Source organism: Diadema antillarum, unplaced genomic scaffold (genome assembly GCF_040938485.1).
Source record: "Diadema antillarum isolate AM-2024a unplaced genomic scaffold, OU_Dant_1.0 seq00000386_RagTag, whole genome shotgun sequence".
Taxonomy (NCBI): Eukaryota; Metazoa; Echinodermata; class Echinoidea; order Diadematoida; family Diadematidae; genus Diadema; species Diadema antillarum.
This window is the reverse complement of record NW_027271384.1, coordinates 2015506-2043154: the sequence shown is the minus strand read 5'-3', so window position 1 is coordinate 2043154 and position 27649 is coordinate 2015506. Positions and strand designations below refer to the sequence as shown.

Genomic DNA, 27649 nt, shown 5'->3' with positions numbered 1-27649 from the left:
GGAGACACAGGCAGCTCTGTTGTAATTGGGTTCAATAAAACCATGGATCACTCGCACATTCACACTGTCTTAATTAAAAAATATGAAATATGCACATAATACCATTAAAGGGGAGTTTACCCCAAATGTGGGTTCAGTAAATCACATATTTTTCATTAGTTGAATTCGCATACACGTTTGGGACAAATTTTCCAAAAAGCATTTCACATCATGAGACAATTCACCATGCAAAGGCAGTCCCTGAGAACATGCAACACATTGTGTACTTACATTTGTGCATGTAGCATGTGAGAAGTATAATGTATACGATGGGTTAGCACCCACTGCAGTCTATGTGATATATTACATACTTCTTGAACATAACATTTCCTGAATCTGTACTACAAGAGACAATTTCACAAGTCACTAAGAACCATGGCAATGGAATGGCTTACAACATATTTTCCCTTTTCAGGAAGTTAAGTTACAGATTTCACACCTTGGAGATAATGAAACATTGCATATGTGTTACGGGAGGCCACATTTTGGCATGTTTTCACTTTTAGTACATGTGAGCATGAGCTGACTTGTGAAATTTGGCAAAAAATAAAACAATCGAGAAACATATGGCATGAATGTGGCATATACAGCGTGTCAATATACAAATGATGCACAGGACAGAGTGGATCGGTGAGAATTGGATGCGCCAGTTTAGTTTTGGAACTATAACCCACGAGCGCTTTTAGACTGTTCCAAAGTTAAACGAGAGCATCCAATTCTCACTGATCCACGAAATAGGGCTGTGCATCATATGTGTTATAAAATGGGCTCGTAAATTCATGAAATACAACCATTTTCCCCATCATGCGTCCAGTACATCTACAACACTGTACAAGACTTTGAGACATGCGTTCGGATTTTACCGGACACATGGCTCGGTGTGGATCAGTAAAAATCAATGCATGACAATTGACCAATCAGACTGCAGAGATTCTAAAGCCCATTTTACAATACGCACTGTGTTTGTCGCTATATGCGTGTCTGGAAGTGGAGATGTAACGGCAGTGTTGATTCTTACCTTAAACTGAGCCCCCACTGTGACTTTCTTCACTGTGTTCTTTGCTCCTCCTCCTCTCTGCAAAATAATAAGAAATCGGCAAGCGATGGTACACATTATAAAATGGGTTCAAGAATGTAGCCAATTGGAAGCGCTGAAATGAGTCACGTGTGCGTGCATTAATTTCTTACTAATATGCACGGCCTGACGTCACAATGTTTACACTAGCAGTGCGCATTCAGTCAGTTGTTACAAGTGCGTCGCGCACTACTATACGCGCTGTCAATCCTGTAAACAATTTCTAGTTCGGGCTGCCGGCTTGTGCATAACATGTGGCGTATGTATACTCTTATACGTACAGTACTTATATGTGCGGGATTTCCGAGCGTGACGCAGTAAATGTTTGGGACGAACATCTTTGGACATCTTGACTCTTGAGTGAGTGCTACATGTAGCTGACTGGTATTACCCCACAAAGGTAAGTGAAAAATGCTGTTAGTTTTCGACCCATTTTATAAAACAAATGATGCACAGGATTATTTCGTGGCGTTACACACTCTATCCTGTGCATCATTTGTATATTAATGCTGCACACAGAATACTGAATGCTATTACACGCTCTTCATGTACATCTAAGGTGGTGCAGAAAATCTGCAGCAACAATCATTTTGAAAAGTGGACTTGCGTTCATCTGAGAGTGTCAAACAAATCATCGGCAAATGCTATGACGAATGATAGTGATCACCTACACAAGATGTACAGATTTGCCAAGGAATAAAAATGGACAGTGGCATTGCAGTTAGTAACTCTTTCATTTAAAAAAAAAAGAATTTTCCTAATATCAGCACTCAACTTATTGGTCCTAGTGCAATATTGCTTTACAGAGATTGCATGAAGGCAGCAACACTGGTATCCACTGCTACATGTAGAAAACTCTGGCCCAAAAGTGAACAGATGTCATTCGTATTGAATTGAATTGAATTGAATTGAGTTGAATAGAATGGAATGGAATGGAATGGTATACAAATCATGAATGTTTATGAGTGCAATGGACAGAATATTTCATGAGGTGAAAGATGAAATGATCCATTCAACGAGGCGCAGCCGAGTTGAATGGATCAAAAATTTCATCTTTCACCGAATGAAATATTCTGTCCATTGCACGAATGAAAAACATTTATTATTTGTTTTATATAACGCCTGGAAGAGATCCTTGTCCTTTCATATTTTATTAAATTAGAAACAAGAGAGAATCTGAGATCGCGAGAGTGCTCACTGGGCGCTTTACGCTATGTATGATGCACGCTGTCGCATACATACCCTGCAAAACGCAAGTGTATACGCGTAGTATGCCGGGCTCTCAGTGAGTGTGCAATGGAGCAAATCGTATGGATCCAAAATTGCACGGATGATGACGTCATCGTGAAATGGGCCGAATAATCAATGTCAAACAACCAATCAAATGACAAGGATCTCTCCAAGCGTTATATAAAATGGAATGGAATGGAATGGAATGGAATGGAATAGAATAGAAAAGAAAAAAAAAAGAATAGAATAGAATAGAATAGAATAGAACAGAATAGAGATATGTATAAAATAGCACTGCCATGGTAAATCTGTATAGCACTGGGGCAAATACGACACTGGTAACCACTGCTAGAAAACTCTGCCCCAACAAGTGAACAGATGTCACTAGTATGTTTCTTAAACTATATTGTCTTGAGTTACATCTCTGCTCTTTTTCATTTGTCTATGTCTTTGATCTTTACCTTCTTCAGCGATTTTCTGGACCTCTTCTTACTGAGCCTGTTTTGCAAGGCTAGGGTGCCCGTCCTGGTGATGGTGCCTGTAAGAATACAGAACAGCAAAATTTGTCATACAGTCACATGAGTATCAAATTACTGATTTCATATTCACGTACAGCTGTAGGAGGTTAATTGCAAGAAACATCTAATTTTCTTGAGGAATATAAGCCATATCATGAAAAATACTTACTGCCAGAAGGCATGCACATCTAATTATCTTTTATACATAGAATTGCTACCAGCACTTGCAAATGCAACCAAAATTGCTATGAAAACCTTTTTTTTCTTTCTTTCTTTCTTTTGTGCCAGCCAAGCTTCATTTCCATTTACAGTAAACTCAAATGTACAGTGGTGGCATACAACCGAACTATCCTCTTGTATCTTGTAAGACTATGTAGTTTACTTCTTTCTGTAACATTTGAAACCATCTATTTAGAGGGAAAAAAATATAACAATGCAGAAGATACCATTTGAATAGCTCATTCAACACAAGACACACCAGCATGAAATTGTTACTGAGAAGCAGATGAAGACAAAAACAACAACAACAAAAATTATGGATGGTCAAATCTGACCCTCATCCATCTATCTGTCGCTTTGTGCCATCATCTATAAAGCCACCTGTCATTCGGTCCTATCATCCCACCACCAGCCGACGCTGCACTCACCCCTGAAGATGCGGGCTAGAAGGTCGAGGCTGCTGTTCTGCAACATGGTCGTCACGCCGCTGGGCAGTGTGTCGCGATTCTTCTCCAGAAAGCCTGACGCATCGTACGACACCTGATCAAAATCGGACCCACGAGGGAAAAGTAGGGAATGTAGTGAATCGTATAGTGTAGTCAATAATACTAGAATATGATAAACAGACAAATACATGCATGTTATATGATTGTGTATCCAACTCAGAAACTGTCACACTTCATCATTCACATTTTACAAACTACAAAACTTCAAGTGGCAAACAGAATAATTGAAGATGATTACAGCATTCTTGCCTTTCGTATCCCAGCAAAATGCATGATAGTCTGTTTTGTTGGGGAAAAAAATTGGGAGCTTTATGCAAAACTGTAAAATAAACAGACAATGCCCAGTGACTGGTGTCAGGACAAGCCTCAATAATGTGAAGAAATTGGCAGAAGAAAGGACGGCAAAATTTAATCAACACTGTAACAACATCATATATCTGATAGCAGACAGCATACAGTCATAGTACATCCTCTGAAGTCAATGTTTCAAGGGTAAAATAACCCCATAAAAATCTTTTCAGTTTACAGTTAAAGATACCACTAAGTACAACATACACATACTATGAAAATGCAAGAAAGAGCACTTTAAGAGCTCTTTAGTGAAATGAGCACAAAATAAAGTTTTATATGTTACTCATAAAACAGTTATAGTACACTTTAAAACTACATTCACGCCACAATATATGCACTGGTATTGCACACATTAAAAGGCAGTAAATTTTATCTTCACATACGCATTCAAAATGGGCTGGTTAAAAAGTCCTTCAGAATTACATTTGTGATAGGTTTATCATTAGAAGAGAGAAGATAATTCAGTCTGCCATCCTACAGTGCATACCTCCCCCCTAAACCCCCCCCCCCCTCAAACATACTGTGGAAGCAAAATAGTGGTAGTTTCAGATTTCTACAACCAACAAAAATAGTACAGAAAGAACAAACAGTGGTTGGAAGTTGAACTTGACTGATTATCAGAGTCCTGCTTAGTACATTCATTACCTCTGCCGAGGAGTTTGTGTTTCAGTCGGGGTTGGTTTCTTTGTTAGTCCGTTTGTAAAATAAAAAGTTGCTAAAAAGTCGTAAAATCAAAAAGTTGTGGACGGATTTGAATGAACTTGCAGAAAAAGTTGATAATGGTACAAGGAACAGATGATCAAATTTTCATAGTGATCCGGGAATATATACAAATTTTTGAAGGATCTTTTGGCAAATAGGGTCGATGAACTCGGGAGTTCGAGCTATGCGTACCTGAGATTTGCATAAGCCCACTAAAGCGCTTGCTCTGCTAAAGGCACTGCATAGCAGGATGACGAGGTAATCACAAGGCTTCTATATCATTAAAAAATTGGGCGACTTTCAGCATGCATGTATGAGTGGAAATACACTGCTTGGTGGAGGTCTGCGCTCTCTGCGTGTTTTTTCTAATTATCCAATGACACTTCATCAATAAGACATCAATGAGTTCTAATTGAGAGAGAAAAACAAGCATGATCTGCATGACCACATAGATTTGCAACATGCAAGTGGGCTGGCTGGACTACTTTGTCAGATTGGCAAACCGCACTTCACAAGCAGGAGTGTACATGTAACAACAGGGCTCTTGTTTGTGCTTGTGTGTTTGTTTGTTTTTTCTCTCATGAAACTTAAGTTTTATGTCTCAATCAAACAAGATGTTTGTCTTCAAATGGAGGAAATTTCATGATAACATACAAGATGATAAATCATGACACATTTTTCACATCATATAAATAAATTGCTTATTTTCAGTAAATTGCTTAAAGGTGCAGAGTCCCGTTAGTGTAGAGGGCGCTGTTGATGATACTGCCGATCACCGTTAGCATTGATACGGAGATTGACGAAGCTGAGCTGCCATCAAGAGTAAAGCGCATAGGTGTTGCTAGGTAACGTTGCCTTCGTTGTCTTCTTTGCGCATCACGCAGTCTGTAGTAATGCCAGGGTGCGTGCATATGTGCTTCTTATTAAGACATCACAAAAGAAGTTTGCTAAAGCTGTCATCCCCCTCACCCAAATCATGAGCCGAACTGTGATCGGACCACTGACTACAGTGGATCAGACTTCTTCGGACTCGGGGAAATGGGTCATAGCGTAAGCGCTACAGAGGAGTCGATAGCGTAGGTCTCCATAGGAAACTTGCACCGTGCGCCCGCGTACGCGTTCGACTGAAACCACCGGGACCATGTGCTTTAAAATATCAAATTTGTATTTGTATCATGTTGGAATGTCAATGTATAACTTAAATATCTGCAACCTGCTCACCATATTTTCTTCAATTTCTGTAAAAAACAGCATTATTCACACACACACTGTAACTTACAACACAGAATGGACCATACTTTTCCCCCTTGTTCTTGTTAGTAGGTTCTTCATATTATATGTTATTCATATTTCCTCACACATTTATTTCTTTTTTTAAATCTCAAATTGACTATTTTGTGTTGTATTTCACTCCTGAAATCAAATGCAGTGTAAAATTGTATAAAACTTCGCATATACGGAAAAAATGGGAAAAAAAAATAAGACTGGGCGGTTGTCCACTAGGTCTCAAAACCCAAATCTATCATTTTCCAAAGCAGGTGGTATGCCACCATTTGACCTGCCACCTCCATCAAATCCAAATTCTCTTGGAGGATAGATATCTCCTCCTTTGAAACTCGAAATCCACAACACATCATCACCACCAAATGCCATTTGGTGGAGGATCCTGGAGAAATCTCAGGCTACCAGCAACCTTGTGTTTAACCCACAATAAATGACCAACACCCAATCCCATCAAACCTTTGTCAGGGCTATGAACTTCATAAATGCATTCAATTCATCACAAATATTCCTTTTCACGACTGGATTATATTCTGCTACCTGTATATCTTAAGGAGAAAATTTGAGGTGGATTCCGGTACTTAACCCTGTAACCAATGAAAATTTATGGATTTAATGAGTAATATCAAATTTCTTTCAAAAGTACCCTTTTATATAAAAAGAAAATAAACTGTATGCATAACTATTTCTTCTCATTATGTCTGAGACAGCAATTAAAAATATGAGAATGTCAAAACCATAAAATCATATGAAAACTGGCACAGAAAAAGTACGGGAAAAGTGGCAGACTGATATCAGTGACTACTTTTCTTTATCAGCCCTTTTGGTTTCAAAATATATTATCTAATACCGGTACAAAAATAAAACTACTAAACAAGCACTCAGACAGCGCAGACCTCCGCCAAGCAGTTCATTTCCACCCATACGCACAATGCTGAAAATCACCCAATTTCTGAATATAGAGGCCTTTTATTTACGTTATCAGCTTCCAGCTACATGACATCTCTACCTAGCAGAGCACACGCTTTAGTGCGCCTATGCAAACCTAAAATACGTATAACTTGAACTCCCAAGTTTATTAACCCTACATGTATCTGCCAAAAGATCAAAGATCCTCAAAAAATTCATCAAAACTCCCAGATCATTACCACAAATTTAATCAACTATTCCTTGAGTCATCATCAACTTTTCCAGCAAGTTTCATCAAAATCTATTTCTATCTGTTTGAATTATTTTGCACACAGATGAAACACCAATGAAAATATAACCTCCTGCCTTGGTGGCGGTAAAAATTTATATTTTTCTCAAAAGTGCATAGCTCCACCTGCCCTTTATTTGGTAACAAAGGGGAAATAAAAGCCTCTTTCAGTTTCTTTCTCTTGCTGAAATGCCAGGACAACCCTTGGTTGCAGCAGGATATGGTGGCCAACCTTTTTGAGGGAAATGCCACATGATGAGCCCAAAAGGGATTATTGTTTCTCAGCAACACCCCTACAAAAGGTGCAATCATTTCCCAACCAGCGGTTTCTGTCTTACTAACAATCTCCTTGGAACCTTCTTCCAAACTGATTATATCAGGGTTTTATTTCACTTTGTAACAGCTTTTGTATGTCTGTGTTTGTTTGTTTTTGTTTTTGTTTGTTTGTTCATTCGTTTGTCCTTTACTTTGGCGGCTTCTACCACAGTATGAGAGGGTGATCCTCAGGAGCCAGGTACTAGTTCCTCCTTGAACACATTCATGAAGTGAACTGAATTTACAAGTACTTCAGATATTAAGTTTCCACTTGGTCTTTTTCAATATCAAACACATAACCATGTCAAAAACATATGACACATAACATAAAGACATAATATACAGTAAGAACATAAAGGGTATAGGCAATTAAATGTATTGGCTGTATAGTTACTGTGACTGCCAATAAAAAGGTTACGAAGTAAGGAAGACTCAACAGAATTATCAGGGGATAGAAACACATGCACATCTCTTTGTCAAGAGTCTGCAGAACACACTTGCTCTCTGCTGAATTTTGCATACAGTGTATGCGTGTTAATGTTAGTGTTTGTGTGTGTGTGCATGGAAAGCTAGGGGGAGGTCGATCGACATGCGCGAGGGAGGAAAAAGAGGGTGAAGGGGATTGGATAGACGTACAGATGACAGGGTTAGAAGGTGCAGCTGTGGAGAGCTGCTGGGGGAGTAGGCTTGTTTGGTCTACACATTATGATTCCACTCTGTTTCGCTATTCAATTGTATTTTAATTTCAAGTGAAATCAATCTGACAAATGAGATGTTAGGTGTTTATATTATCAAGTTATAATTTCTACTTCTGTGAGAAAAAAAAATGTACACAGGAAGGATATAATGACTTTTGTTACTAGTGTCCAAATTATGTTACTTTGTATATCAGCACCAGTTTATGATATTGCCTTTGTATTACTTGAATGGTAATGAATAAATGCCATTGAAAAAAAAAAATAAGTGTGTGTGCATGTGTGTATGTGCATTAAACTTAATGATCAATTTAATTGTGGCTAGCATGTACATGTGACTTCGTATGCCCAGAACATCATGAGCACATGACTTCATGTACACACATCCATATAGCATGGTGTGATTAAAAGTTTGTGTGTGTGTGTGTGTGTGTGTGTGTGTGCGTGAGTGTGTAAGTACACAAATCAACATAACTCACCCGTCCGGCGTAGTGGTCGATGCTGAACATGTTGCTGGTGGAGATCTTGGCCTTGATGTAGTGGTGGTTCCGGGCAAAATTCTTGTTCATCTTCTCCACCAGTGAGTGGTCACTGCCCTGTCCGGTGGGAAGAATTTTCACAGAGGCTATATTTGGCTTTCAATTTTTGTGTATTACAAGAGGAAACATACAGATTTTAGCATTACAAGTGCATAGACACAAACATCCACAAATGTGTGCACACATGCAAGCACAGACAAACACACATGCACATAGACACAGACACAGACACATTCACATGTATAGACACAGACACACACATACACCGAACACTCACTATTCAACAACCATTCAAACCATAAAATCTGAGCTGCTTCATGGAGACAGCTCTGTCAAACCTGATTTTCAACAGGTAATAATAGTGAAAAGCTTCTTCATGTTTATGTTATCGACTTTGGAGAGAAATATCGAGAGATGAAATAATTTATATATGGATATATATATTTTTCCCCTCCAATCAATGACAGCTACTGTATTTTCGTCTATTTTGCAGTACATATAACCGTGTGTGTGTTTCCTTTTTTTTACCTCCGCCAAGGGAGGAGGTTATGTTTTCATTACCGTTGGTTTGCTGGTTAGTTTGTTTGTTTGTTTGTCTGTGTGCAAAATAACTCAAAAAGTAGTTAACGGATTTGGATGAAACTTACAGGAAAGGTTGAAAATGACACAAGTAACAAATGATTAAATTCTTTTAGTGATCCGAGAATTTTTTTTTGGAATTTACGAAGGATTTTTGATATTTTGACAGGTAGGGTCAATGAACTTGGGAGTTCAAGCTGCGCATTTTTTAGGATTTCAAATGCGCACTAAAGTGCATGCTCTAGTTTCTGCTAGGGCGAGGTGCGCCACTCAGCTGAGGGTTTATGACGTAACAAAGGCTTCTATATTGGAAAATCAGGCCATTTTTCAGCACGTATACCTATGGGTGGAAATCACTGATCTCTATGGAAGAGCCCAAAGAGCTTTTCCCCAGTGGTGGAGAGGAAAAAATCTCTTTGGGAAGAGCAAGATCATTGGTGGAAAGTAGCTGCTTAGCGGAGGTCTGCACTCTCAGAGTGCTTTTCTAGTTTTGTTTTATTTTGGGGTTTTTTGGTAAAAATTAATATCTATGCCTGTGTGTGTGCGTGTGTGTGTGTGTGTGAGGGAGTGTATAGTACACGCACGTGTGTGTTAGCTATTCGTGTTTGGGTGATACAAGTGAACTGATTCATCAGCGTAGATACCGTCTACTTACAGTATTCATTTATTATGAGCTCTTTCTTGAAACATGACTATTATTTTTGTTACTGAATAATATTACCGTAATGATTAAAATTTGTATAAACTCCTTTGTGGAGATATTTATTATGAGCTACCTTGCGGAGACTTCCAATGAGCTCCCTCATGTAGACTTCATGAGCTCCCTTGCAAGATTTTTAATATAAGCTCCCTCGTGGAGACATTTATTATGAGCTTCCTTGTGGAGACATTACATTGTTTATCTACTAATGATGTTTGATTTCCTTAAGATCTATTATGGTCTGATTTTATGTCCATATTGTCTGGGGCAAATTATATGTTGAATAGGGTCCCATTTTCTCTCTCTTCTTTTCTTTAAAACAACAACAGTTAAAAGTCAAACCAGAGGAATAATAACAGTTTCTTTGCAATTAGATTTGAATCAAAAAAATTACAGGGTTTTGAGATGACCGTTATTTGGGTTAAAGAAAGTCTCTTACAAAAACACACACACAAAAAAAATTTTGTGTGGCACAGAAAATATCTCAAAATCAATGAATTATTCAGCAATCCTAAGACTTAAATATACTGTACCACACATTGATTTGTCAATGGGTGAATGGATAATTTGACCTTCCTCACTGAATGAGATATGGAAAACATATAACATTATTGGGTATTAAACACAAATGGTCTTGGTGATTCTGTACCAGAAATTTTAAAAAAAGACAAAAAATATTGCTTTATTGCTCCTTTTGATGTGCATGTTTATTGCTGGTATGGCAAGTGAACTTTTTTTGCATTTAAAAATTGAATTATTGACATAAAAAATACCCTAACCTCTTATGTTACAATGCACTTTTTCGGGGGGTGAGCATGAAATGAAACAAAAAGCTACACATCTTTTTTTTCTTTTCTTTTTTAATGGTTGGCTGCGTGCACTTGGAAGTCTGTGACGCAGCAAAAACTACCTTCACTGAAACTAGAAAAGCCTCGTATAAATTTAATCTACCAAATGCTAAAAAATAGGAAGAAACAGCTAAGCACATGCAAGATCAAGGCTACTGTATGTGAAAAAGATCTGTTTTGTGTGTAGGGTTTTTTTTTTCATCAGTACACGTAATAGTAGTATCAGTCGGTCAATGTCAAATCCCAGGTCTTCACACTGCTGATTTGGGTGAAATCTTGTCTGCAACTGAGTGTGAAAAGTTTCTAATATTTCTTATATTTGGTATATGTAAACTTATTGTAAAGCTCTCCAGTCTTCCTGAATTCTTAGAGCTTTTTGAAAATATATAGAGACTTCAAGAAGAAAATCACTTAATCAAATTTTCAGTTGCATACATATGCTAATAGACAAAAATTTGCAGTACAAACTGCAGTAAAAGAACGCGACATATGACTATGTCACTGATGATATGACATTGTAATTAGTGATGATACATTTGCAATTTACTGTAAGTATTTGTTAGATATCAGTGAAATATGAGCAAGTGCATTACAATAATCTTTCTTTTTTTAGGGGGGTAGGGATACTTCAAGTATGTCTGAGTGATGTGCTTCTCACTTCAGTTTGCTAGAATGGATTCTCACACAGGCGACAGTATGCAATCAATTCCACTTTTGTCTCATGAATAGACATGTCATGAACATCTCCCCACTTCCATCACATTTGCTGGTATCAAATGTGCTTGTTTGTTTGTTTGTTTGTTTGTTTCATGATTGGATATTTGAGGGGAGTTCTCAACAAAGCATCACAGATGGTCATTCTAATCATGTGCGCATATGTTAGAAAAGATGGTAGTCGCCAGAAGCAGTTCAGTGGGGGGAGTTCTACAGGGTTTTTTTTTTCCCTCATTTGCAGCTCACACTTGGGCTACAGGGTGAAGCCAAGACTCCACTCTTGTACATTCATTCTTACCAGAAAATAATGTTTCAATATCAAATCTTTGGCCTCCGACCTCCCTAAGGTGGAAAGCCAAAGGTTCTTTAAAAAATCAAGATAGATTTCATTTTGGGGGTTTTTCTGAATATTTTGTCTCTCGCATGCAAGAAAAATGGGAAATTATCAATAGAAATTTCATGTCTACTTTTCATTTTCTACCAGTTTAACACTTAATATTTGATGTATATGTAGCAGTACAATAGAAGAGATTCAAGACTAGAGATCCCATCTCATACTACTAGCAAATTTCCATTCTTTTTTTTCAGCAATTATAGATGAGAGGCCTGCAATATTTTCGCCTTTTTGTGAGCTCAGGGATTTCAAATGTATTTTTCACAGATTTTTCCAAAGTCTTCTGAATTCACTAGAAATCTATAGTAGCTACATGTATTCCCCCTCCATTATAAAGAAATTTCCAGTTTTAATATCCTGTGCAAAGGTCTGAATTACCAGGTACCCATCTCTATCAAATATAACACCTTATGAAAGGAATCTCATATTCAGGGTTGCGAAAGGAGCACACAAACTTTAGAGACTGTTGAAACTTCATACGTATTTTGGTGGGAATTACCTTGCCTACATGTACACTGGTATGTTCTGTCTCTGTTACTGCTGATCAAGTTTCTGAGTATTCTTGATGGGGTTTTAATGACAGTTACGATAGTCATATTACGCGAAACTATGTGTAGTTTCACTACTCTGTATGTTGCTTCACATTGTCTGGGTGGTGAGACCGCAACATTCTTAAGAAGTTAGCAGCGAAACTTTGTGCGAAACTTCCTACATGAACATGGAAAGTTTCATGCAAAACTATGCATAGCTTTGTGTAGAGTGACCGCGCGCAAATGAAACTTCAAGAAGTTTGTAACATGACAATAGATTCATTCGTGGCGTTTACGCTGACTGTGCATTCTTTTGTTTGTAGTTGCATTTTTTTTTTCCTGTCAGAGACCAAAACTATCGGTAGTTTTGTATTACTGACACTACACATACCAGTTTTGTTGGTACGTAGTGTGACAGCGTGCCAAAACTTCTGGAAGTTATCGGGAAGTAACCTATTCATACACGTAGTTTCGCGTATTGTGACTAGTGATACAGAATAAGATGATGAAAATTTTTCTAAAGCATCTCTAACCTTTGGAAACATTGTCTCCTCATCCACCAGAGCAAGGATTCCAATGGGCTTGGTAAGGAACAGGTTCTGGAGTACAAAAAAAATTGGGTAATAACTAGATATATCGCTACGGCGACTGATATGCCTCCGCCATAATGCATGGTTCTCCTAATAGGTCTATAGTACAATGTCTTGACAATGTGTGATGACAGTTTCACACAATTGGCAAAATATTAAAATGACAGGTTTGACACAAATGTGCTGAATGTTCACTATCCTAGAACTAGGTTCAATTGGATGAATGATTAAAATGTCAGAGTGCAGGTATTTGGGGAACTGATGATTTTTACTTGACTTTTGACCCTTTTATAAGTTTATGCATTGAGTAATTTTCAAGGTATTGAGAAAAAGTATAATTTCAGTATCAAATGGGAAAATAGCATTATCTAAACCTGGCCTTTGACCTCTGACCTCACAGTTCCAAAGAGAATCACTGTTAGGTTGAACATGCATAAATATGTAAGTTTCATGATTATACCTTGAGTTACTTTTGAGATATGGAGGAAAAAGTGCAATTCAGCACTTTCACTTGACCTTTGACCTTTTGACCTTTGACCTTTTGGCAAGAAACTTCCCACAGAATATATATTGGGTAATACATGCATACATCAAGTTTAAAAAAAAAACCAAAAACCTTCAGGCATTACATAAATATAAGGACAGTAGTGATATTTTGAGGAGTTGACCTTGACCTTTGACCCCCTGACCTTTGAGCCATGACCCCCAACTTCCCTAGATAATCACTGCCCATTGGAACAAGCATATATACTAAGTTCCATGACGATACCTTGAACCATTTGCAAGATATGGAGAAAAACATGAATTTTCAACCTTTTTTTCACAAAATGACCTGTGACCTTTGACCTTTGACCCCATGACCCTAAAATCCAAACAAAGTATCATCCCCCCAGGATATACCCTCATACCAAGTTTGATGTAAAATCACCACACAGTTCTTGAGATATCGACAAAAACAAAATGGGACGGACGTACGTACAGTACGTACGTACGGACGGACGGACGGACGGACGACCCGAAAAAATAATGCCTCCAGCCACTTCGTTGGCGGAAGCATAAAAAAAAAAAGTCACCACAGATCATAACACCTCACCACTCACTGACAACCACATCTACAGCATTAGTGTATGTGCTAATATCAATTTTTATAATCAGATAAGATACTTTGTTAGAAAAATGATAACAGTTTTCAAAAATCTAAACATCCATCAAAGTTTGTTCCAGTAATGTTACTAAATCAGCCTTGTTCAGGTCAAAGTGAATCTGTTGCTCAAAGAAGGCAGCAGGGTGTACAAGGATCAACTGAGTATTAACTTTGTTTCTCAAAATAAATGCTACAACTGTACTTTTTGGGAACTGAAATATGTTATTTCAATCAAAGATCTTCACCAAAAACATTATTTTCTACCCGAATATGAACCTGAAATGTCCTGCCTTTAACAAGAAATTCTGTCGAGATAGATATGACAATTATGGAATGTAAACCAACCAAGAGGGGCTCATTGTTGACAAAGGGAATGTTGGACCAGTCAATGCCTTCATTCATGTACTCAGCCTGCTCTAGGAGGAAGATGTGCTGGAAGAAAGGAAAATAAAAGAAGCAAAGAATAGCTGCCATCTTATTTTATCATTGCTAACAGCATCAAAAAGAATACTTATGGATGTAGACTACCAAGTGTCATTGGCACCACAAAGATGCATGATTTATGACTTACTAGTACACAGACATTCTCTACATAGAAATTCCAACATCTCATTCTGCAGTGACAGGTGAACCACCAAACATGCACTTGAATTAAACATGAAATTGGAAAAAAAAAAAAAGCATTGCTCTGAATGATAGGGCAATTAACTTAAAACCTATCGTACAATGTATGTGTCTGTGAAATATGTTGATGTCGTATGCCCATACTGTATTTGATCCCTGAACTTCTTTCAAGCATAACAAACAGCTTTCAAGTCAGGAACGACCATCAATGAACTAAAAATCAACAGCTACATTGTATCTGAGGACAACATCATTGTATGTTGGTCAAAAATACACACGGCAAATCTCTTCTGAATTTTGTATGTTCAAAGCAGGATCAGGCCACATTTGAATCGGCTCATCTGTTTATTTTCTTCTGTGAACAAAGAAAAAAAAATTCACTGGCACGGAATGCCTTTATGGTGACAATAGCCAACATGTCTAATGCTATGGTATCTGCAAAGCAAAAAAACAAAAACTCATTTCAAATAAAGTGAATTTGGCTCACTTGGTTGAAGAAGTACTGAAGCTGCTCATTGGCCAGATTGATACAGGCCTGTTCAAAGCTGTTAGTCTGGAGATGTTCAAAGCCAAAAATATCCAGGATACCTGCAAACGATGGAATACAATTATAGGAAAAGTTATCTAGTTCTCCAGAAAACAGTTCCTACACACATGAGAGACATATAACATGTACCTATGCATACACACAAATGCCCACACACACACACACACACACACACACACACACACACACACACACGCACATACAGACACACACACACACACACACACACACACACACACACACACACACACACACACACAGACACACACACACAAACACAGACACACGATGACTGTGCAGCAATGGCCAAGATAATATACATTTGTATTTGATAACATAGGCAACAACAACAAACATACCACATACATCATACCAACCATCAGTAAAACCTTGTATGCTTCACTCCTGAAACTCCCCCCCCCCCCCCAAAAAAAGGGAATAATATCAAGAGAAGCAGAAGATACAGACATTTTCCTTCATTCAGTTTTCCTTTCCTCTCTTTTTTAATTTCCGCTGAACACTTCAGATTGCTAATTGCTCACATTCATAATTCTCAGTACAGAGACAGGGCTTCAGGCATCTATCTATGCATTTTGTAGGAAGTACATGTAAGATACAAACATTTCCCTTTGTTCTATTTTCTTTTCTTTTCTTTTTCTTTTTTTCAATGTGCACTGGACACTGCAGATTGCTAAATTGTTCACATTCAAAATTCCCAGTTAAAGGTCCTGTTTACCTTTGGGAACAGTGATTTAAAAAAATTTCAAGATATGACATTTAATGCATATGTGCAGGTCTGTTGTATCACAAAACATCCTATCATATAAAATTTTCACGATAAAGCCTAAAATATAAGAGATATCTGTATTTTTCTCAATAAACCGTCACTGTAGATGGTTTAATCTGGAAACATCTTTATTATAACTATTGTTTACATTTTGTACATCTAACAATACTTAACATCGATTTTATCGATTCAAATTTTTACAGTGGTTGTTTCTATCCCTAACTCACATTTCAGAACTATCTTAAAGCACTAATGCTGGGTTTCTGTTTCATCTGCAAATGGTAAATTATGCCTTTAAGAGACAGGGCTTCAGGCCTCTAGGAAGTTTATAAGACCGGACACACATGTACAATGCATGGCTTCTCACGCTGCATAAGCGAGGCCACTGAATCAAACTAGGCACTAAATGACAGAAACACTAGAAATGACTTCATCATTACCATTATGCACATACATACTTAAACACAAACAGACACACACACACGCACATACACAAACCCAAGCACATGGTAACACATAAACACAATATAGAAACATACACACACATATATGCATGAAACACAACCATCACAATTATTTATCATCTGTAATCATTTATTTTGATTGTGCTGCTTATGATTGCAAACACATATGTAGATACAGCGTGAGATTATCAAAAATGTCAGCATGAAACCGTCCTGAGTTGCACTGGTCTGATCTTTTTACCGAGTATGTCATTTTGATAAACATATTTATAATCATTACTAAATTACATCAATTATAGAAAGAATTAATGTGCTTGCCAATATTTCTAGATTTACCACATCATAGAGCACTGACATGTACACTACACACATAAAAGCTGGCTATGAACTAAGAAACATCATTTCTGAAAATATCTTTGGGTGCAAAAGAAAAAAAAAAGATAAATAGATATAAGCTGAATTCATGCTGCATCCACAAAGAATCTTAGTCTTCAAAAGACCAATTTTCTCATCATAACCTGATTTAGCTATTTATGTCTTCTTCTCTTTTTATTCCACATTTCTGGCTTTTACAAGTGGTGCAGATTTTACAGGTAAATTCATGAGAAGAGAAATGATGTGTTACACTGCAAATGGGAAATAAAAAGCATTAACCAAACAAAGTGAAAGCAAAAGAGCAAAACAAAACTACAATAACCTAAAGGTTATCAAAACTTAACTATATAAAGCTGTTTGCACAAAATCATTAGCAACAATACAAAAGTTCAAGTAAATATAATAGCGAATGTCTATTTTGAAAAAATATTGACTTGTGACCTTTTACAACCAAAACTGAGGAGTTTCCTGCCAGAAAGTTCACTGACACGGTGATATCTCCAGCTATCAAAACATATCATGCCAAACATACAAAGTTTAATATCTCTAGTACGCAATACTGGTCATTCAACGTAACTCTATATTAGGAAGTTGTCTATGTTTGCGCTCATAAACTTTCATTCCTGAGTTCCTCTATTTCACTATGTTCTGCAATAATAAAATAAAAAGTAATCTATGTAGGCTAATCTCGCTCTGCTCTATAAATTGATACTGATTTTCTACGTTTAACTGTGTTCAATTATATAAAAGTTCTGTATGTATCAAAAACATTTTTTCTTCTGTCAAATGTATTACATAACGCATGAATACAAAGAGAGAAAAACAAACAGACATACAGGCAGACAAGACATGGAGAGGGACAGAGAGATACAATGTGGACACAAAGAGACAAAAACAAAAACTTCTCACACAGACTGACAAGAAAGACAAAGAGACAAAACAAAAATGGAAGTAGATAGAAAGAGACACATGGAATGAGACAAAGAGAAAAAGAGAGATATATATGTATGTATGTGTTTTATATATATATATATATATATATATATATATATATATATATATATATATATACACTCAGCAAAAATAGTAAGTTCCCCCCTAACATTTTTGGATATATCTCAAAAAGTATTTTACGGATGTTCATAATTCGAACGGGAATGGATAGGGAATTTCATTACTCATAACATGAATGGCATATCATTGCCACCAGATATCATTATTGGTGTAAAAAATCGCATTTTATGTCAAAATGCATGGGAAAAAAGTTGCACTTTAGGCCATAGGAAGCATATTGTTTACATTTCCTATGTAAGTTATCAAATGATCTTTTTAAATTGTGTAATTCTCAGGAATTTCTTCAGGTACAATGTGCTTCCCTATTAAACAGATGTTATGCATATTTTTTTAACAATAGGCCTTCTCAATATGAAAATATTGGTAGAAGCCATGTGATTTGTAATTCCAATTTAGGTTGATCACATTAATGTGCCTGTGGGCATTTTGCATCATGCCCTCAAGTTATAGATCAGTTTGCTGAGGGAAATGGCATCGAACGTATGGAGTGACCTGCAAGATCCCCTGACTGTAATCCAGTAGAGAATCTTTGGGATATCATTAAGTGGAAAGCGAGCAAGAAGTTGAAAGATGACACTTCACTGCAAGAATTTCAGCGCATCTTGCAGAGAGCATGGGCCAACATTGAGCAGCGCCAAGTACAAACTTTACTTAACAGTACGAGGAGGAGATGGCGGCTGGTCATTGCGGGTGGTGGACATATCAATTTTCAAATACTTCACTATATGCTCATGAAAAGAAAGAGATATAGAAATATGCAATAACCCATGCTTAAATGTTCAGAATCATGAGTGATTGTTTGATTATTTGTGTAAAAGTCATTGCGAATCACTAAAGTGCAACTTTTGTTTCCATGCATTTTGACATAAAATGCATTTTTTTCACACCAATAATGATATTTGGTGGCAATGATTTGCCTCTCATGTTATGAGTAATAAAATTCGATGTTATGAGTAATAAAATTCTATATCCATTTCCGTTTGAATTATGAAAATCAGTTGAATACTTTTTGAGATATATCCACAAATGCTAGGGGGGAACTTACTTTTTTTGCTGAGTGTATATATATATATATATATATATATATATATATATATATATATATATATATACAGTATGTCCCCCAAAAAATTGCAATCAAATTTTTGCATTGATAACACCCAATATGATTAAACTGTCTAAATGCTACTTCGGGGTCTTAAAATATAACATCTTAGCTCTATTTTGCAGAAAACCCCATTCAATTTGGTTAAGCGGTCACAGAGAAATGTGGACTGTTGTAAAGCATGTCATGAGTCTGATTCTTCCAAGTTTAACACTTCGATGCTTTTGTGTGTGAATACAATAAACAAAACTATAGAGGGAAGAGATTCTTGACATCCTGTACAAAATTCCTCATTTCCCTTTAACCACTGAAGCAAATTGAATGGGGTTTTCTGTAAGATGTGGGCAATGAGTTATAGTTTCATACCCTGAATTTGTATAATGGATTGATTCACTATTTGTAAAGATATCATTGCGGAGGGTCCCGTTGTAATTTTTTTTTTGACATACAGTATATATGTGTGTATATATATATATATATATATATATATATATATATATATATATATCTTATATATATTCCTAGAAAGTGCTGCTCACCGATCTCTGTTGATTGGCTGGATTCCAGCTGTTCCTCGGGGGCTAGAAGTTGGTTGATTTTGTTGACGATCCAGCTGAAGAGCCGACCATACAGCGTCTTTGTCATGGCGTCACGTGCATCTGTGGCACAAAGTCACCTTGTGGTAAAACTTTTTCATCACATCAGTACCATAAATATATCTCTCGTACATTTGATTCAATACTAATGAATAGATATATCAATTATCAGCCAGACATCCACTGCCATCATCTCTGATTAACAAATACATCTTGTATCTGCCGAAAGATTTTAAAACATTTAACAATTTCTTTCTTACGCTTTGTTTTCAGCTTCACCTGACCTTCTGCTATTGGTCAATAAGACAGCCACTGTTAATAAGTATAACTGCCAAGGCTGCAAAAAAAGAATATCAGCCATGTTCTAAACCCATGTATGTTGAAAAGATATGTATTGTACTAGCCGCATACTCATTTCATTTAAAACCAAAGAGATCTGACTTAATAGGCAGGACCCTGCTTGAACAAACCGTTAGAATAACATGAAGCATATAGAGTGGATATTTGCAGCAAGGTAAATAAATGAAAAGATAAAGAGTTCATTAAATATATTGCCAGGTAATAAATGAAGAAATAAATAAATAGAAAGATAAAAAGAAGAACAAACAAATTTATATATTAATACATGTGCATACATCTTGCAACTTGGAACAATTCTCAAAAAGGCTAGTCTGGAAAAAAAATGCCCATAATGCACCAGGTATGAAACATTGCACAACTGTTGGGAGTCAAAAAAATACTTTGGACTCATTAAAAAGAGGCATTAATATACAAACTTATGTATTATAAAACTTATATCTTGCATGGCATTTAGCACGAATAAAATACATCATTAAAGACTGTCTTTTGCTTCTTTATTGCATATTTTTCATGTTTTTCATCATTAAATTTTAAGATGGAAATCTTAGCAACATGACTGCCTCACCCGAGCAGAAACTAGAGCATGCACTCTAGTGCAAGTACATGCAAACTTAAAAAATGTGCTGCTTGAACTCCAAAGTTCACTGACCCTACCTGCCAAAATATCGAAAATCCTTCATAAAATCTATAACATTTCCCAGATCGCTACCAAAATTTGATCATCTGTTCCATGTGTCATTCTCAACATTTCCTGTAAGTTTCATCCAAATCCGTTTACAACTTTTTGAGTTATTTTGCACATGGACAAACAAACCAACAAACAAACGCTGCTGATAAACATAACCTCCTCCCTTGGCAGGGGTAATAAAGAAAAACATTTAAGCTTGTTAGCACTAATAAAATACATCATTAAAGACTGTCTTTTGCTTCTTTATTGCATATTTTTCATGTTTTTCATCATTAAAGCTTAAGATGGAAATCTTAGCAACATGACTGCCTCACCCTACCAGAAACTAGAGCATGCACTCTAGTGCAAGTACATGCAAACTTTAAAAAATGCGTTGCTTGAACTCCAAAGTTCACTGACCCTACCTGCCAAAATATCGAAAATCCTTCATAAAATCCATGAAATTTCACAGATCGCTACCAAAATTTAATCATCTGTTCCATGTGTCATTCCCAACCTTTCCTGTAAGTTTCATCCAAATCCGTTCCCAACTTTTTGAGTTATTTCGCACGTGGACAAACAAACCAACAAACAAGTGCTGCTGATAAACATAACCCCCTCCCTTGGCAGAGGTAATAAAGCAAAATATTTAAGCTTGTTACCCCCCCCCCCCCCCCCCCCCCCCCAGGTAAGCCCTGCTCTGTGAGCATGTGATGGCAAACAGGTAGGCCAAAACTGACAGCCCTGATTCTTTCAACGACACTCTGCTCTCTCTCTCTTACCGATGGCCTGGGCTTTTGTGTAGTTCCTCTGAAACCTCTCCCCATGAGCAATGCTGGTTGTGTACGTCAGCTGCGCAATCAGGTCCTCCTTAGCGATCTCAAGCAGATCCTGGAAACAAATATCACCAAATATTCCATTCGAATACTGTACACATAGATATCTTTGCGCGAGTAATTTTTTGTGCTCAGCCAGGCAAGATGAACTTAGCATGTCCTTGATTGCATGGAATCAAAATATGATGACGATGATGATAACAATAATAATGATGATGATGATGATGATGATGATAATGATAATAATGATAAGAAAAGTAATAATATAAACATAGAAAAATAATAGCAGTAATAATAATATAACGATAGTAATGATCATAATCATAATCATACTAATGATGATAACAATTAAAAGTGATATAGTGCATAACACAAAAAATAGATAGTATTACTTACAGCTGTACAAAAAACAAAAAATCTGTGTTCTTTTATCTATACTGTGCTAGTTTCATGTTATCGTGAAAATTTCCACTTTTACAGTATTCATTACTGAACAATCCCTCTGACTTTGGTATGAAAATACATTTCATTAGTATATTTCCAAGCATATACAGTATGCTGCTTCAGCTTCTTCATGCTGATAAAAGAGCGTGTTTAATACTGAAAAATGAACATGCATATACAGCAAATTGGTGCACATAGAAAACACAAGTTCTTTTAGGTGCACAAACAAAAATCATGCCTTCACACATGCAGAGCTTAGATTATTCAGTCTACCAACAACCAATATTATCAACCACAAATGAATAATTTTTGCAATAACCAGTCCTGTATGAGATTAAATGAAACTTAATTTAAAAATCATTTTAAGTCATAACCAAAATAAAGGCAAGTCCAATGTCTTTGCTTACTTTTCCTATCTCCACAGATTATCCATTATTCTGGTTGATAAGACCATCTACTCTCACAATATTTTTTGAGATGGAGATTAGCGGAATCAAAGAATTGAGGCAGTAAACAAACACTTTAATGATTTGATACACTCTGAGAGATTCTATGGCTTTAATAAAGTTAACTGTAGGTTCAACACACCCTAAGTGACTGATAAAAAAGAACTGATGGCATCAATGGTCCCAGAAAACATTTGTGCATGTTTAGGAATAAACAAACACAAAAACAAACAAACAAACAAACAAACAAACAAACAAACAAACAAACGAATAAGTCATCCTTAAGTGAAAGATATCCCAACACATAAACAACTGTCACAACAGCGCAATGATAAAATCAAAATACTAGTACTGGAATGCCCATACAGAATGTACTAATCACATCTTAGATTATGCTTTAACATGCATTTCCCATAGACATTTGCCCAAGTACAAGTTGTATATTCAAGACTAGTCTTGAACGGGTTAAACTAAACACTTAGAACAATTCCTCCAGCGACAACATGAAAAAACAAAAACAAAAAACCCTTGATATGTACAATTTATACATTATTAGTTTTAATCTTAATCTTCCAAAACACAATAATTAAACCAACTCAATCCTTCAAACTTCAAACTATTCCCTTTGTCTGAAACAGTGAACTAGATTTGTGATGATAAGTTTGTATAATCAGGGAAAGCAGAGTCAGTCATGAATTTGCAGGTAAGTACATGCACATGCCTAGTTTGCATGCTATTACTCCAAATGAAACTTCAGTCAGGTTTTTTTTTTTTTTTTTTTTTTTTTAAATGCAGTACTTAGCATTCATGTCAGGAGAAAATGCTGAGTAAAATACAATCTTTTCAGGGACATTCAGTCACTAAACGTGTATGTACGCAAGACTGCAAACCTTTAAACATTAAATTCAGGGAAATTCCACAAAGCAGTCAGGCAGATGCTTGCGTATCACATGCATCTCAATGGGAATAATTAATCCCAAATCAAGGACAATCAGATATTTTCTCATCCAGACATAAATAGATTTTGTTTGTTTTTTTCTTTCTACACACTAAAGCTAATGACATGCCATGCATTGTATGGAAATGTGATTAAGAAATGGTGTGTAGCATAATAAGGTGCAGTACCTGCATAACACACAAAAGCTGTGCTTTGCATCAAGTCAGCTTTATGGTGATGCTTCAAAAATAGATATTGCAGGAAATGTAATTTATGATTTTATGTATTTTATCTTTTAGTGCACATGCACAAACTAAAAAAAAAAAGGAGTTGGTATTAGGCATGCTACTAAAGCAATTTACTGCTACTGTAGTGTTGTCATTGCTTGGAGCCTACATTGTAAGTGTGCAACCCCCAAATCCCCCTAAAAATGGTCCAACCCCCTTTCAAACATGTGATAGCTCCTTGTAACTTCAGTTTAAAATCTCTAAAATGTGCTCCTTCAAAAGGGTGAACATGTGGTCTAAATTTTTCGGCAAAAGTATAAGTGCACAGTAGGCAGCACACACCACTCAATGATCATAATATGGCAATGGTTGTCAAACACCTGTCCTTGCCTCATTTGAGCTAAATCTGAGAATAAATAAGACAGTACTATGTACAGCAGAAAATTTAGCATCGTGAAAACACAAACAATGTACCGCTATATATAATCTTTATTGCATGTGGATGTCATTGATTTTGCCCTAATTCGTGTCATATATATCTACACCAAAATACAAGTCAACAAAAAAAAAGTGCAAGGATGAAGAATCTTTTTTCTTATTTGTCTGTTTCTTGGGGTCAAACCCCCCCCCCTCCCCCCCGAAACTGTATACAGATAGACAGGGAAGAACTACAAGGTCAATTAATTTGGACTTGAGTTTAAGGAGCATTTGGAACTAGACCAACAGACCAGAGTACCAGCACAAATTGGGGGATGGAGAAGAGAAAGCAGAGAGCAGACTGGATGTGGCATGCTTGGATGTGCACAAAACATGGCTTTGGCATTGAAGGGAGTGGTGATCAAGTTTGCAGTGGTCCTTATCATGTCAAGGCCATCTATAGGGGACAGGGCATTATGTTTCATCCTGGTCTAACCCTCAAGATTTTACAGTGCTCTGAACAAGTCTCAAGGACACACTACTCAGAGATTGTTTATCACTCTGATTTATTCATTTATTTTTTACATTTATGGGCTGTTGTTTGTTTTTCCTGTCCCAGTAAACCATGGAAAACATCCTTGATGACTACTGTTTTCATTTTTGCAATAATGTATTCTTTTAAAGAACCCTGCATGGCCTGCTCAAGCCTACAACAATTAGGACAACCACTTACTTATATACGGTGCATTCTCGTTATAACAAACATGGTTATAACGAAATTCCTGTTACAACTGAACAAAAATCCAGGTCACAAAATTATCGGCTCTACATTTTTTTATTGTTTATTTGTATGGTTATAACAAAATTTCTATACAACGAAAGGAAAAAGTCAGTCCTGAGGACTACGTTATAACGGGAGTCCACTGCACTAGTACTGCTAAGACGGAATCAAACCTAGCTTTCACACGAACCGAGTGTGCTTACTTTGAAAAAACGAATGTAGCGATGCATCACTAGAGTCATGCTTAAAATTCAGCATTCTTGTCGTGTGAATGCAAACTAGAATCACAGAGGGTGCTTCATCTCGTTTCAAATGACGGTCCGGAGGTGGTCTGTCATCACGGTTCGTCAAAATTAAGCAGCGAGATGACTGTGCATGTGATCGTAATTGACCTCCAGTTGCACTTGAGTTGGAGCTTACGGTGACCTTTCAACTACTTCTACAGAAAGACAGCGCTCCTCATAGGCTCACGCTGCAGTCAAAGTGCATGCTAGTTACAGCTCAAGAGTTTGATGGGAACTTGGAGAGAAGCCAAACCTCCCCTCCTCGCTCTGAAATTCAAAACAGCAGAATTTGCGAAGCCTTCCACAGTCATGTGAATGAACGATGATATGAATCACAATTGAAATCGTGTTTGTCATTCAGCGTTCTCTCTGTACATATGAAAGCAAGGATCTATAGAGATACAACTTGAACCTCAGATGCCCGTGAGCAATCTCTGGTCAGCTTAAATCGTCAAAGGCAACTTAGTTCAAGTTGACTTTGCACCCACTGGTCTTTGAGGAATTGCCTGGGATCACAGCCACAAAGAATGACGCTTCCTTCTGTTGCTCACACAGAGTATGATCTGATGTGCATGTGATATGAGTTTTGAAATAGGCAAAAGAGTGGCCCAATTCACACCAGAGCATAATGCAGTATCACTCCTACTTTAGAACAGGGCAGTGTAGACATAAGAATACAACGTATCAATCCCCATTCGATTTCAAAAAGACTTTGCATGATAGAAAAAAGATTGCAATACTCTGCCATATTCTATTCTTTACAGGTGATTATTTACAAAAACTTGATTGGAGCACACAAAAAAACTTTGGATGGAGGTCTTCTACTAGTTATTCACAAAATAAATAGCTCCAAATAAAAAGAAAATGCAATAAGTCTTCTCATTTTCCAAAATATATGTATGCAGAAATACAGCAAAACATACTTGTAACCACATGCACTGAAAGCAACAAACAAGCAAAGAAATTGTTAGGCATTCTTTTTTTTTTTTAATACAGAAAAAAAAAGACATATCTGAGCAAGTTGTACCAGAATGTTCTTCGGGTCATCACTGACGACCCACCTGAAAATGACAAGATTCAGGGAAAACACTTCAAATGGTCATTAATCAGCCACATCTGCTGTTCAGGAGAAAAACTTTCTTGACCACATAGTAATGTATCACTTTAACATGAACACATTAGGATTGGTCTGCACACACGGCTTAGAAGGACTACCACTCTCTGTAGATGCGCTGACATCACATTTCTGATTTAAATACCAAGTTTGTACTGCTAGCAGCTTTCAGAGCCTCCTCGAGGAGGTTCAAAAGCCCACTCTGAGAAAGCAGCCTCTCGTCTTTTTAATATACTGCTCGCCAAAGCAGACCCTAGCAGGCCCTAGCGGGCCCAACTGGCTCCTTCCCTCTGATACATGGCGCGGGCTTTTGCATGAAAGTGTGCAAGTTGAAAGGCTTTCTTCAGCCGGGATTGGTCGAGACGGCTGGGTTGTTTATGTAAGCAGGTAATGACCTTCAGCAATTACCTCCGGGTCGGCTAAAAAGCAGCTTCTTGAACTCCCTAGCGTTTATACTGCATCAAAGGCTGCTATAGCAGCCTCTGAAATCAGCCCCATAGGTGGTTTCAGAACCTGACCTGATCGGATCTCCTTTTCTGAATTCTGTCTGTTTATACTGAGCTGAAAGGCTGCTCGAGGCTGCTACAGGAGGCTTCAGAACCCCCTTTTTCCTTAGTATAAACGGGGTAAAAGAGTTAGACCCTCAGGAGTTCTTATTGAGAGCGAGCTGTACGATACACAAAACACTCCACGTCACCAGTCAAGGGCTCTTTTGAAATAGAACCTGGCGTTGTCAAGGAAGAAGACAAACTTTCAGGATATGCGCAAGAGACACCCTGGTGTTTGTTACATGTCTTCTCTAGAAATGGGCAAAATTGGACTTGATGTTGATATACATGTATCAAGAGGTATCAGTATCAATAGCCCAGTAGTATTAATGGGAGCTTCACCTTGCCTATTACTACAGCAGTTGACGGAGAGGAAAGTTTTCTGACCCCAGGTAAGATCTGTTGCACAAATTACTGCACAAATTGTGAGGTTTAAAAAGTCCACAGCCTACAGTGTTGGGGCTTGGATGTGATCTGAGGTATTTCCTTCACAATTTTCTATAATCAAGGTAATGAAGATGACAATGATAATGATTATTTTGACAAAGTGCAACTGACACTTTAAAAACAGTATTAGATGATAATAATAAGAACAATCATAACATGCTTATCAAAAAGTAGGAAGTGTTGGTCTCAATATGAACTTTTAGATAATATTCAGAAAGTATTTTCTCATTCATTGTGTCTGGTGACTGTAACAGGCTTTCATCAGAATCAAACATTGACACAGTTATGGTAATTCTACTAATTTAACACATTTAACAACATGTGACCACTGCAGAAAAATAATGCCTTGAACAGGTCTTCCTCGCACCATTCGAACAGACAAGATGTACACCATGAAACTTA

General features: G+C 37.0%; 1 protein-coding gene across 1 annotated transcript in view; it reads right to left on the bottom strand.

Annotated features, from left to right (window-relative positions):
* Positions 1-27649, bottom strand: part of LOC139731840 (myosin-IIIb-like) — a 66729-nt gene that overhangs the window by 15868 nt on the left and 23212 nt on the right. The window contains exons 9-17 of the mRNA XM_071642715.1: positions 21549-21657; positions 19683-19802; positions 15279-15379; positions 14513-14599; positions 12967-13032; positions 8609-8725; positions 3510-3621; positions 2806-2882; positions 1058-1114 (exon numbers count right to left, since the gene is read on the bottom strand). Coding sequence (XP_071498816.1) covers positions 1058-1114; positions 2806-2882; positions 3510-3621; positions 8609-8725; positions 12967-13032; positions 14513-14599; positions 15279-15379; positions 19683-19802; positions 21549-21657 — 846 coding nt within the window. The remainder of the gene's footprint in view (positions 1-1057; positions 1115-2805; positions 2883-3509; positions 3622-8608; positions 8726-12966; positions 13033-14512; positions 14600-15278; positions 15380-19682; positions 19803-21548; positions 21658-27649) is intronic.